At 48.0% G+C, this 12,031-nt stretch overlaps 1 protein-coding gene across 2 annotated transcripts in view; it reads left to right on the forward strand.

Moving 5' to 3' along the window:
- Window positions 1-12,031, forward strand: part of KYAT3 (kynurenine aminotransferase 3) — a 425,395-nt gene that overhangs the window by 359,155 nt on the left and 54,209 nt on the right. For both annotated transcript variants that reach the window (XM_086953965.1, XM_086953966.1), the window contains one exon: window positions 1,546-1,635. In XM_086953965.1, coding sequence (XP_086810091.1) covers window positions 1,546-1,635 — 90 coding nt within the window. The remainder of the gene's footprint in view (window positions 1-1,545; window positions 1,636-12,031) is intronic.

The following is a 12,031-nucleotide window of genomic DNA, read 5'->3' on the forward strand; positions in this document are numbered from 1 at the left end:
AGAGAGGGTGAGTCGGGTATTAGAAAGAAGTGATAAACGGATGAGAAATACAGTTAAGAAACAAAGTGGGCAGAACAGAAAGACACTTTTGGACAGACAGGGAGAGAGGGGGAGGCAGATGTGTGACAGAGGTGACAAAGAGGCAGACGGTTGGAATATATCTCGGATAAATAGAGGGGGAGACCAGTGAAGAAGTAATGAAAGAGACAAATAAGAAAGAGGGTGAGAAAAATACCAAATCTACTATTTCAAGGTTAGTAGATGTTAATATTAGTAAATGTATCATCCCAATATAAATTTAACATTTGAATATAATTTTAGTCGATACTATGGATTTAATATTTTTGTATGTTGATACTTATCACTACATAATGATATACAGCCTTCTACACATTTCCCCCTGAAAACTGTGGCTCAGGGATTCACACAAAATCACGAATAAACAATGGATAACATATGTGATGTAATTTCTGTCCTATGTTTCAAGCACCTGACTATTGTCCTCCAGCAGAGGCCTGAAAGCAGCAAAGGTCTCCATTCTCACTTCTCCATCCAACTACCATTCTAAGAGCCTCAATATGAGAGCCCTGTGCACACACCCAGTAATTCCACACTCCTAGAGTTAACATTATCGATGGTTCTCTTATTTCCGAGGGTGAAGAGTCAATGGGTGTTCTGAGTGAAATATTGAGGTTCCCCTTACAAACAGAAATTACGAGGTGAGCCCATAATTCCAGGTCTGACTCACTTGGTAGATTCACATTCCTCCCTACACTTTCCTCCAGAAGCATTGACTGTTTTGAACAGCTAGATACACTGGGGGAAACAAGACATTTGCCTTGTGTTTCCAAAGACCTTATAATCCTCGTTACTGAGGCCATCAGAACTTAGGGCCACTAGTAATGAGAGCGTAAACCTTTCACGGTTTGTAATATCATGGCATTTCTACCAAATAAAGGTTACATGGCGCCATAATATTATATGATTGGCAGTTACAATTCTAAAGGGACAGCACCTTAATGGGAAAACAGAAATTACACATTTAGAATAAGGGAACAGTATGAGTTGATGAAACCATCTAAAATGTTAAGGCTGCAGAGCTAGGAAATGGAAAATTAAGACGCAACCCATTTACCGATGATCTTTGATACAACACAATCATATTTGAGATGGAAAATTAGAGCAATTGGAGCAAAGAGAGTATGGGTGATGTGCTTTTATTTCTCTCCATGTAATTTCCTCTTCACCTTCTTCATATTTCCCTTTCTCTTGTTTCCCTGTCTAGCCTCCATCCTCCTCTTTTCTTTCCACTACTACTACCAACCTTACACAACTAGTTCTTCTCACCTACATCCTAACCTGACCCTGTATCCTTTCTATGGACACACCATTTCATCATCCAGTTTTGACAGGATACTTGACGTCATCACTGACATTAATGATGTGAAGTTATGTTTTCTCTTAAGTTTGAAGGTATAGTCATATATAGATTGTATACCTTATTTAGATGTGCAAGTAATATTCTGTATGCTTTTTTTTCTTAAGCTTGGCTGGTCAGTTGGTCCACCGCATCTGATTAAACATTTGCAAACTGTGCAGCAGAATTCAGTTTATACTTGTGCAACTCCTTTGCAAGTAAGTACTAATTACATTATATTGTGTTACCTGTTCTTAATTCATGATATTTTTTTATTTTAGGTGTTAAATGTGTATTGTGTTGTTGCTTTTGTAAAGTTCAAGCTTAACCCTCTTTTTATTTTGTTCGTGTTAAATATCAGAACATGATAGGAAGGTAGAGCAGAAACTACAGGTTAAGCATGGTCTTAAAAAACATATTCCATGCTGTGTCTACAGCACCAAAATTAGAAGACAAACTAACTACATGTCCAGATCATTTTCTTACATAAATATCATCCTGAGTTGTCTCAGATTGTCATATAATTTGAATACTGATCAACCTTTCAACCAAAGCCAGTATGGATTATCCTCGGTGAGCACTAGTCAGCCAAAATACTAAGGCTCTGCCAAAATATATATCAGGTAAACTACCCTTACAGTCTGGTAAAACAGACAATAATCATATAACAACAAACCATTTATGCTGTAAAAGAAAAGCTGCACAAATTTTCAAATGACAAAAAAAGAATAAAAAGGAGCTGCATGGTTCTCCAACTATGTTGATGAAAAGAAATCCACTAGGGGTGGGCGGAATTTGCATAATCGCGTTACGCAAATCTCCGCGAAACGGTAAAAAATCTCCGCGAACACGCAGAAATTCTGCAAACATGCAGAATTGCTTGTTCGCAATGCTTTTTACCTGTTTGCAGTTGCTGTTTGCGTGCTTGGGGGGAAATATCTTGCGAACACGCATTTTGAGAACGCGAACAATCAAAACATTTCGCAAAGTCGCGGAACGCAGACTTTTGGGCAATCTAGTGTTCTCCGCGGAACGCGAAATTAACCAAATTCCGCGAGTGGAACAGAATTTACCTCTCAGGCCTAAAATCCACAAGAGCGTTAGAAAGGATGCAGAAGCTAAGGCCGTCTATTCCCAATTTAAATGCACTAAAACCAGCCATGGGTAACAAAATAGGCAGAAACTTCTTTATAATCATGAACTGAACAAGGCAAAACTAGACGGGACAACTATTTTATTCATTTTGTACAAAGAAATGTATAACGTAATACATGCATTCATATAGTTCCTCTATTGTGTACTTGCTGACATTCTGTTACAGTGGTCAAGACCCATAAGTATTTGAGTTGGTTTATGTAGAAACCCAGTGTGAGAGCAGCATAGTATACACATCTGTACATTTTGTCGGTAAGTCATTGGGTTCCGGCTATGTGTTTTCTCTGCAGACTGCTAAATAATATCTCTATGGCACACCATGCACTTCAACGTTTCACAAATAATTTAGGTGGATGAGCTGGTCTTGGTTCACTCCATAAATTCATAAAGAGACCCATATGTGTTGGTTTGCCTGATTGTGGGAACAAATACACTTGGTTTTCCATACAGTTGTTGTAATAATGTAAATCCTTCAGCCTATCCTGAACCAATGGGGCAGGATCCCCTTCCACAACTCATCACTACCTGTCCTTTTGGATGTAGCAATGCAGTTGACATGTATTTTCCCAGTTCATCTTGTTCATACACCGAAAGGTCATGATACGTCATCCCCACCATTCGAGATAAGGTGTTGAAACCTACGGCCAGTATCTACCACCACAGGGCAGTTCGACGCCAGATGTGGGAACCTGCTTCCTGGGCACTAGAACGCATTTGCATCTTCTCTCAAGTCACCCTGCCAGCCCCATGGAAATATAGGAGATCCTTTGTATATATTTATAATGAACTACCCTCTGCCTACTATTCAGGCATACAAAATCTTCAGAAGTAAAGAATAATTGACAATTGAATTTGGAAAATTCATCTACCGTATTTTCCGGCGTATAGGACGACCCGGCGTATAAGACGACCCCCTACTTTTCATGATGAAATGTAGGTTTCGTCCTATACTCGCCGTATAAGACGACCCCCACTTCCAAACATTATGTTCCGGTACTGTATTGCTGGCTGGAACCTTCTGCAGTCCCCTTTCCATGTCCATGAACTGAGTAGATGACGTGCGCTAGTGACGCTCCTCTACTTCCGATGATTGCCGGCTGGAACCTTCTGCAGTCCCCTTTCCATGTCCATGAACGCTCCTCTACTTCCGATGAACGTGAGGATTATGGCGCCAGATCAGCGCATATACCGCTGTGTCTCTAGGCTGAAGACGCAGTAAGAAAATACCGAAATGCCCCGTGGACCCTCTCCCATCGGCACTACAGCACTACGGGACTGTACCGGTAAGTAACTGTGCACTAAATCATGTGCAATTTTAGATTAATGTACCGGTAAACGTGTACTTGTTCTTGATGTATCATTACCGGTCCTATTGTGAAGCGGGCAGACACCTTCGGGTAAAGTCCTGCTACGGCACAGGGAGTGTGAACGCGCGAGTAGAGCCCAGGTCATATTGGAGGGTTCCTGGGTGCAAATTCAAAGTCGGTGGAGCGTTGCTTCCACTCATAAAAATTTGGTGTCCGGCGTATAAGACGACCCCCGACTTTTGAAAACATTTTAAGGGGTTAAAAAGTCGTCTTATACGCTGGAAAATACGGTATTTAAAAATAAAACTTCAACAAGCAGTAAATACTCGGACGATAATCTAGGGCAGTGCCTAAGATAATGAATAACACCCCTACTGTACTCAGAAAATATCCAGTGATGGACTCTTTTCAGCATCAGTGTTTCAAAACAGCTCTATTTTTTTTTTTACCTCTGCTGCTTTTGAACTAACTATTGTTTTAGATTTCATACCTCAATTTATAGGATAGTAGTACATCATAACCCGGAGCAACGTTTGACCCTTGAAGAAAATCATGCTATGATATCATTAGGCATCATGAACTTTAAAATTCATGTCACAGGAGAAACACACGCCATTATAAAAGGAAAGCATCAAAAATAGTACAAATACGTAATGCCATGTAAAGAAACTTTAAGAATTATATAGATTTATTGTCACAGTGGTTGTATTGCCTTTTGCTAACTGTAAATCACGTTGTTGTCTCCTTGACTTGTTTCAGACTAAGTGCAATTGCATATAAATGCTCAAAAGAAAGAACACTGAGGTTTTGTCCCAGTTCAATAAATGACCTACAACCTTCCAACTAAGAGCCCGACTACAAATTAAGAGTACAGAGCACAATCAGCAATATCACTGAATTTAACACTTAGTACACAATATGGTATCACTAAATGAGCCACATGAAAGTTCAAGGACTCTTCTGCAACATTTAAAACAGGACACCCTATATTACTGACTATGTTGTCTTCCACACGCCCTCATTACAGAAGCATGTGGAAGCACAATTTTTATCTTGGCGTTAAATATATTAGCCCCTAGTGAAGGGTATATGTGAATGCAGCTTCTTTAGGAAGATTTAAAGTTAGAAGGGGTTTTAAAAGGGGCCATGGATGATCCCACAAACCTCACAGCCTATGGAGAAGGTGGATTAGGGAAGCTTGCCACCTTTAAGTTAGGGTCTGGTGTGCCCTAAAATAAAACCTTGGAGCAAGTGTTGTGGTAGCACAATTTGCTCATACACACTTCTGCCTTTAAAAGCTGGCCTGGGGTCCCCCTTAAGGTTTGGTTGGCCTGCAGCCACAATCATTTTTGTGTGGTCCTTAAGATACCCTTGCAAATGTCAGGGAGAACTGCAGCACAAGCTCAGATTTCCGGGTAAATCAGTTACCCTGAAAGTATGCTGCACGCTCCTATGCTGTGCAGACAAATGATGGACGGAATACTGAACAAATCAAATATTCACCCCCAGTCAAGAGATCTGAGCTACATCCATTGTTCCTTTGCTCACCATGTCACCCCAGTTTGGACCCAGCCGTATGCAAATCAGTCTTGATCCTGCCTCTTATGGGAACAGTCCAGCTCGAACTGCTAAGCCAGGTCCTCCCTGGACTGGAAACAAGCATACTGGGACCGGGATCATGGTATCACCCCTCATCAGCCAGGCTAGCTAGAATCCAGTGGCACAGCAAGCAAGGGACCCACATCTGGGCATACCATCCCACTTAGGGCGTACTGCATACTTGATTGTGGCATGTACAAACCGTATCTTTATGTATTACAGTTCAAATGATATGTTCCTTTCCAAATTTCACTGTACTCACGTAACCAAACAATAGGAGTTCAAAACCTTGGAATCTTTTTTTTATGTTATTCGTATATCCAGCCCACTTAGGGGACAATTACGATGTCGTTCGGAAACTCTTTCGACCAAATTGGTCTCGGAATAGTTTTTGATCAAATAGTGTTTCTGTGAGTCCGACCGACCGACTACGATGCTTCCCAACATAGTTCCGATGGACTCGCATTGACTTTAATGGGAGCCTGTGTTGCGAACAAGAACACAGGCTCCCATTGATAAAAAGGGTGGTTGGGGGAAACCTTGCACCCTGCGGCAGGCACCCCATGGTGCCTGCCACTCTGTGCATGGTTGGAAAGAGCGGTCTCTTGGATACCCCCACGGACCCCAACTGGAGGCTTAAGGGTGAAGGGGGGCCTGCAACAGGCCCCCAAAATCAGATTCCGACAGCAGTTTTGTGTCCGGCACACCAAATCGGAACAGCTGTTTGAATCGGTCATCGTGATCGCTTGCTCGGAAATAGTGTCCATAGAGCCGTAAGATTTGGCTCCGAAAGACTCTGCCTGTCCGAATGCCTTTTGGAACTGACGTCCGAATCTGATTCTGAGATTCCGAATCCCATTTGAAGCCTTTCCGAACGACATTGTCATCGGCCCCTAAGGGTGAAAAAAGCTGCACACACAAAGAATGGATGGAATACTGAACAAATCAAACATTCACCACCAGACAAGAGATCTGGGTTAAATCCATTTTACTTTTGCTCACCATGCCACCGCAGCCACAGACCTAGCCATATGCAAATAAACCTTTACCCTGCTTCACATGGGAACAGTCCAGCCCGAGCTGCCAAGCCAGGTCGTCCCTGGACCGGAAACAAGAACCCTGGGACCAGTATCAGGGTATCGCCCTTCATCAGCCAGGCTAGCTTGAATCCAGTGGCCAGCGAGCAAGGGACCCACATCAAGGCATACCCATCCCACTTAGGGCGTAAAGCATACTTAAAAAAAAAAATCTTTTTATTAAACAATTGTGATGATACCATAACAGGTCACAAAACCACTTGGCAGCAACATAGCAAAGACAGGGCAGCCATACACATTTTCCCATTACATCACAGCACATTCTAATACTAGGAAGAGCATCAATGTCATTAGCATTTTTGCGCAATTTCACTTTGCCCATTTATGATCCCACTTCACAGGACATCCTCTGTTCTTTTTTTTTTTTTTTGTAAATTTCTTTTTATTGTTGCATCATACGGATCATCAAGAAAAGCAGTGTGGCAATCCGGGGGGGGCGTCAACATTCCGCAACCCCCGGTTATACGCAACTTTTGAACACAGTAGCATACGTTAATTATCATGATAAGATCATTTCGTGTTCCAACTTTTCACCCCAAACCCCCCCTCCCAACTTCCACACTGAACATCCCCGGGCAACTGAGAGGCCTCTATCCGAGGTCCCCCTTCCCGCCCTTCACCTCCCCCCCCCCCCAAACAGCTCGTCCCCCATACCTCCCCCCACCCCCCGGATCTCATGTCTTCCACACCCCACATGGCAGAAGCCGCAAGCATTAGTTCGACTCATCCTCCGGGTCCTCCAGGTTCAACAGGTGCAAAACATTCGTACATGAGACCACCTCTGTGGGCCATATCGTAACCCTCAATTTCCCCCCCCCCCTCCACAGTGCACCCCCCTATTCGAGTCCGTGATAGTGCCTCCACTTGGCCCATATTTTTCGAAATTTCCTCGGGCACCCCCTCGCTTTATACGTAACCCTCTCAGCTGCCATGTACATGTCTAAGCCTCGCCTCCAGTCATCCAGATTCGGCCGTCCTGGTGCCCCCCACATTCTAGCTATATCTCTCTTGGCGACTACCAGCGCCAACAACAGGAAGATAAGTGAGTATCGTGCGACATCCACCTCAGTCGACAAGCCCAGGAGTGCCAGCCTAGGGTCCCTGGGGACGCCAACCTCCAGAACTGCTGATAATTCTGTGAAGACCTCATTCCAGTACCCCTGAATCACGGAACAACCCCAAATAATATGGTAAAAATCACCCTGAGGATGTTGGCACCTCAGGCAGGAGGCATCAGCGGCCCTCCCCATCCGGAAGAGTCGTGTCCTATCAAAGTAGGCCCTGTGGAGAACCTTGAATTGGATGAGGCGAAGCCGTGATTTGATGGCCACCTCCCTAGGGTGCATGAGGATGAGTTCCCAATCCAGGGTTTCAAACGTGCCCACATCACCCTCCCATCTCTCCCTCAAAGCCTGTAGGTCACCTAGCATATTGTTTGTCAGTGTTTTGTAGATCATGGATACCGCCCCTCTGTGTATCCGCTCCTGGAGCAGGCGCCCCTCAAGTGGTGCATACTGGGGAATGTCAGTAAGGGAGATGTTCTGTGCGCCCCACGCATGTCGCAATTGCAGGTATCGGAAGTATTGTGTGTTATGAAGACCAAAGTCCTGTTGCAGTGCCTGGAAGGTTTTCAGCTCCCCCCTCGCCACGACATCCCCGATCGTAGAGATGCCAATGTCATCCCACTGTTTGAAACCCCTCAGTTTGTGGAGTTCGGTCAACCAGCTGCAGGACCACAGGGGGGTTTGCCGGGTGGGTCTATTTTGCCATCCCATTTTCACCGTAGCTCTACGCCACGCCGTTAGGGTGATTCTAGTTGCCGGGAGAAGCCTACGACCCCCCTTACCCCCGTATAGGAAGTGTAGCACCGTCTTTGCGCCCCATTTGGATTTTTCTAGCGCATAGGTCGGGTGATCTGCGGGGGCATGTATCCACTCGTTGACCGGGGCCAGGTGTTCAGCCCAGTAGTATGCCTCTAAGTTGGGTAGCGAGATGCCCCCGCTGTATTGGTGCCGCTGCAAAGTCGTTAGTGCCACTCTCGGTTGTTTCCCCAGCCACAGGAAGGAGCGGAGGTCAGCGTGTATTTTCGATGTAGTTGCAGCTGGCAGCGGGTAATATTCGTTTTGGAGGGCGTATAAGAATTTCGGTAAAAGGATCATTTTATACAGGGCGGCCCTGCCCAGGATGGTGAGTGGGAGTTGTCGCCATCGATCCATTTCCGCCTTCGCGGCCACCAGGATCCTGTCAATGTTAGCAGTATAGGAACGACGGGCGTCTCGGGTGATGAAAACCCCCAGATATCGGAAGCCCTCTGTGGTGTGCAGGAGCTGTTCGGGCAAGCACTCCCCTCTAGGGGCCCCCTGAGGATCGTAAATGACCGATTTGTGCCAGTTAATGGTATGGCCGGCCACTGCCCCGAAGTCTCCCAGCTCCTTAAATAGGGCAGGGATAGTCCTAGTCGGCTCCGTGATGTACAATAAAACGTCGTCAGCGTAGAGGGAGATTTTCTCCTGGTCCGCGTCCGACTCCCCCCAGTGAAACCCCCTCACGTCCCGGTTGCGTCGAATGCGAATCGCCAGGATTTCAATCGTGAGGGTGAAAAGCAGTGGGGATAGCGGGCACCCCTGTCTTGTCCCCCGCTCTATCGCAAACTCTCTGGATAGCCTTCCATTGACCCTCACCTTCGCTCTGGGGTTCGAATAGAGCAGCTTCACCCATCCTAAGAACTTAGGCCCTAACCCAAAGCGTTCGAGCGTGCCCATCAAGAAGGGCCAATGTACCGCGTCAAACGCCTTCTCCGCGTCCAGGGAGAGGAACCAGTGGGGTTCATCCCTGTCACAGACCTCCTGGAGCCAATTGTGGGTTCGCCGTAAGTTGAGTTTGGTGGCCCTATCCGGGAGAAACCCAGATTGGTCCGGGTGCACTAGATCTGGAATGACCTGTCGTAGGCGTCGCGCCAAAATAGTGGCCAACAGTTTGGTCTCGATATTAAGGAGGGAGATTGGGCGGTAGGAGGAGCACTCCTCCCTGGGTTTATCCTCCTTATAAATTGGGACTATGGTGGCTAGGGTCAAATCTGGCGGGAGCCGCCCGGCATCAAACGCCTCGACGAGCAATCCCTGCAGGTGGCGCGAGAGGAGGTCTCCCGTCCGTTTGAAAAACTCCGCCGGAAAACCGTTGGGGCCCGGCACCTTCCCAGGCTTCAAAAGCGCCAGCGCCTCCGTAATTTCGTTAAGTGATAAGTCTGCCTCCAGGGTCTCACAATCCTCGGGGGTCAACTGCGGGATTTCCATATCTCCCAGATAGGCCCGCACTACCTCCGCTCCCCCTAGGTCTCTAGCCCGATAAAAATTCTCAAAGTAGGCCGCGAAGGCCTCCGCCACGGAGTCATCTGTGGACGCCCGCGCGCCCCCTTGGAGCCTGATCTCGTCCACCCACCTAGCAGCTCTCTCCCGCCTACTCAGCCAGGCCATAAGTTTCCCTGATTTGTCACCCACATCGTAAAGACGGTGTAGGGTGGCCAAAGCCTGCGTGCGTGCCTCGTTCGTTGCCAATTCCCTGTGAACCTTTTGGGCGTCGAGCAGTTTCCTAAGGTCCAACTCACTCCCCGTGCTATGGTATTCGGTCTCTAGAGACAGTATGGTCGCCTCCCCAGTTGCACTTGCCTCATCACGCTTCCTCCGAGCCTCACCCACCCTAGATTGGAAGCGATCCCTCAGGACCGTTTTCATGGCCTCCCACAACGTAACCCTGGACTGTACGGAGCCCTCATTTTCCGCCACATACACTCGGATATCCGCCCTAATACCTCCCAGAATTTCAGGCGTCTGTATGTCCCATGCCGACATGTGCCAGCGGGCCCGTCTGCCACCCCCGTCCCGCCCTATGTGTGCAAGCAGAGGGGAGTGATCTGAAATGCCCCTTGCCCTATACTCAGCCTGGTCCCCCAACGATAGCTCCTGTCTCGAGGTGAAGATGTAATCTAATCTTGAGAAGACTTTGTGTGCCCCGGAGAAGAAAGAGTATTCGGTCTGTGTGGGGTGGAGCCATCTCCAAACATCAGTGAGGCCAAGCGTGTCCATCTGACTTGCCAGTGCCGTGTCCGTTGTTACTGCATGGGTGTTGCCGGACCTATCTCGTGCCGTGCACATCACATCGTTGAAATCCCCACCTATAATTTGGACCGTATCAGCCGTGTGCAGTAGTATGTTAGTGATCTCCTGCAGTGTGCGCGCCTGAAGTTTGGGTGGGGCATAGACCGACAGTAGCGTATACCTGCGCCTCCTCCAGGTCCCCTGCACCCCCGCGTACGTCCCCTGGGGATCTAACCATGTGCGCGTGGAGGTGAAAGGGGTCGTTTTCCTGATGAGTATGGCCGTGCCCCGTGAGTCCGTGGTGTACCCCGCGTGTGCTAGTACTACGTATTGGCCCCGTGCCAGAAAAGCGCACTTGTTCCCTCTTAAATGCGTTTCCTGTAGGAAGATAATGTCTGGCGCTGTTCGTTTAATGTAGGCCGTGACCAGGCCTCTCTTGATTTTGGAGCCCAGGCCGTTCACGTTCCAAGTGAGCACCTTCACCCCGGGCCCATCTCGAGACGGTTCAGTTAGTGTACCTGCCATTGTGTTGCTCGATGTGAGAAGTGCGGCCCCCCCAGACTCCGCTGCTTGGGCCATGTGTATAGCGATAGGATAAGCGCACCCCAGGGCATGGGGCCGAGTAGTCGGGCACACATTTGCAATGATGGAACCACACCTTTCTCCGGACTTCTAAGCATGACTCCCCCCGCATCCCCCCCAAGAACAACCAAACAACATAAACAAACCCCCATCCCCCCCACCCCCACCACACCTACGCCACCCGGCCATCCCGCCCGTGCAACCATCGACGGTTCAGGATACCAGGGAGCAAGGTCTGTCGCCCACCCTCCAAACAAAACCCACCTAGTGGGTACCTAGTTGTCCAAAGTCACGTAGCAGTACGAAGTGTTTCCACCCCTCAGAGCAAAGCAAAAAGTACCTGTGCGTCCCCGGCAGGGGGACTGCCAAAACAGATTCTCAGGTCCTTAGCCCCTCAGGAATGCGAATCTTGTGTCTCAGGATCAGTACCTTCCACGGCGTGTGGCCCACCCTGTTCCAAGTCGTGGATGGCCACGGCCAGTGGGTGGAGGGACGGTTCCGTGCGGTCTTCCGCGTCCGATGCAGACACTTCTCCCTCGTGGTCCGCGCCATTGCCAGACCCGTTCAGCAAACACCGGAATCTTGATCCCCTTTCTGGGTCCCGTGCCGCTGCGTCGCCTGCGTCTCCCGTTCTCCCACCAGCGGTACCCTGGCGCGATGGATACGGGTTCCGTTGAGATTTCCTGTCCACTCGCTGTTGGCGAGAGCGCTGCGATCCACTGCGAGCACGTTCGAAGTTAGCTGCCGCGAGCTCCTCCCGGATCCTACGACCTTCCTCTT

This window comes from Lissotriton vulgaris, chromosome 1_1 (genome assembly GCF_964263255.1).
Source record: "Lissotriton vulgaris chromosome 1_1, aLisVul1.2, whole genome shotgun sequence".
In the NCBI taxonomy this organism is placed as follows: domain Eukaryota; kingdom Metazoa; phylum Chordata; class Amphibia; order Caudata; family Salamandridae; genus Lissotriton; species Lissotriton vulgaris.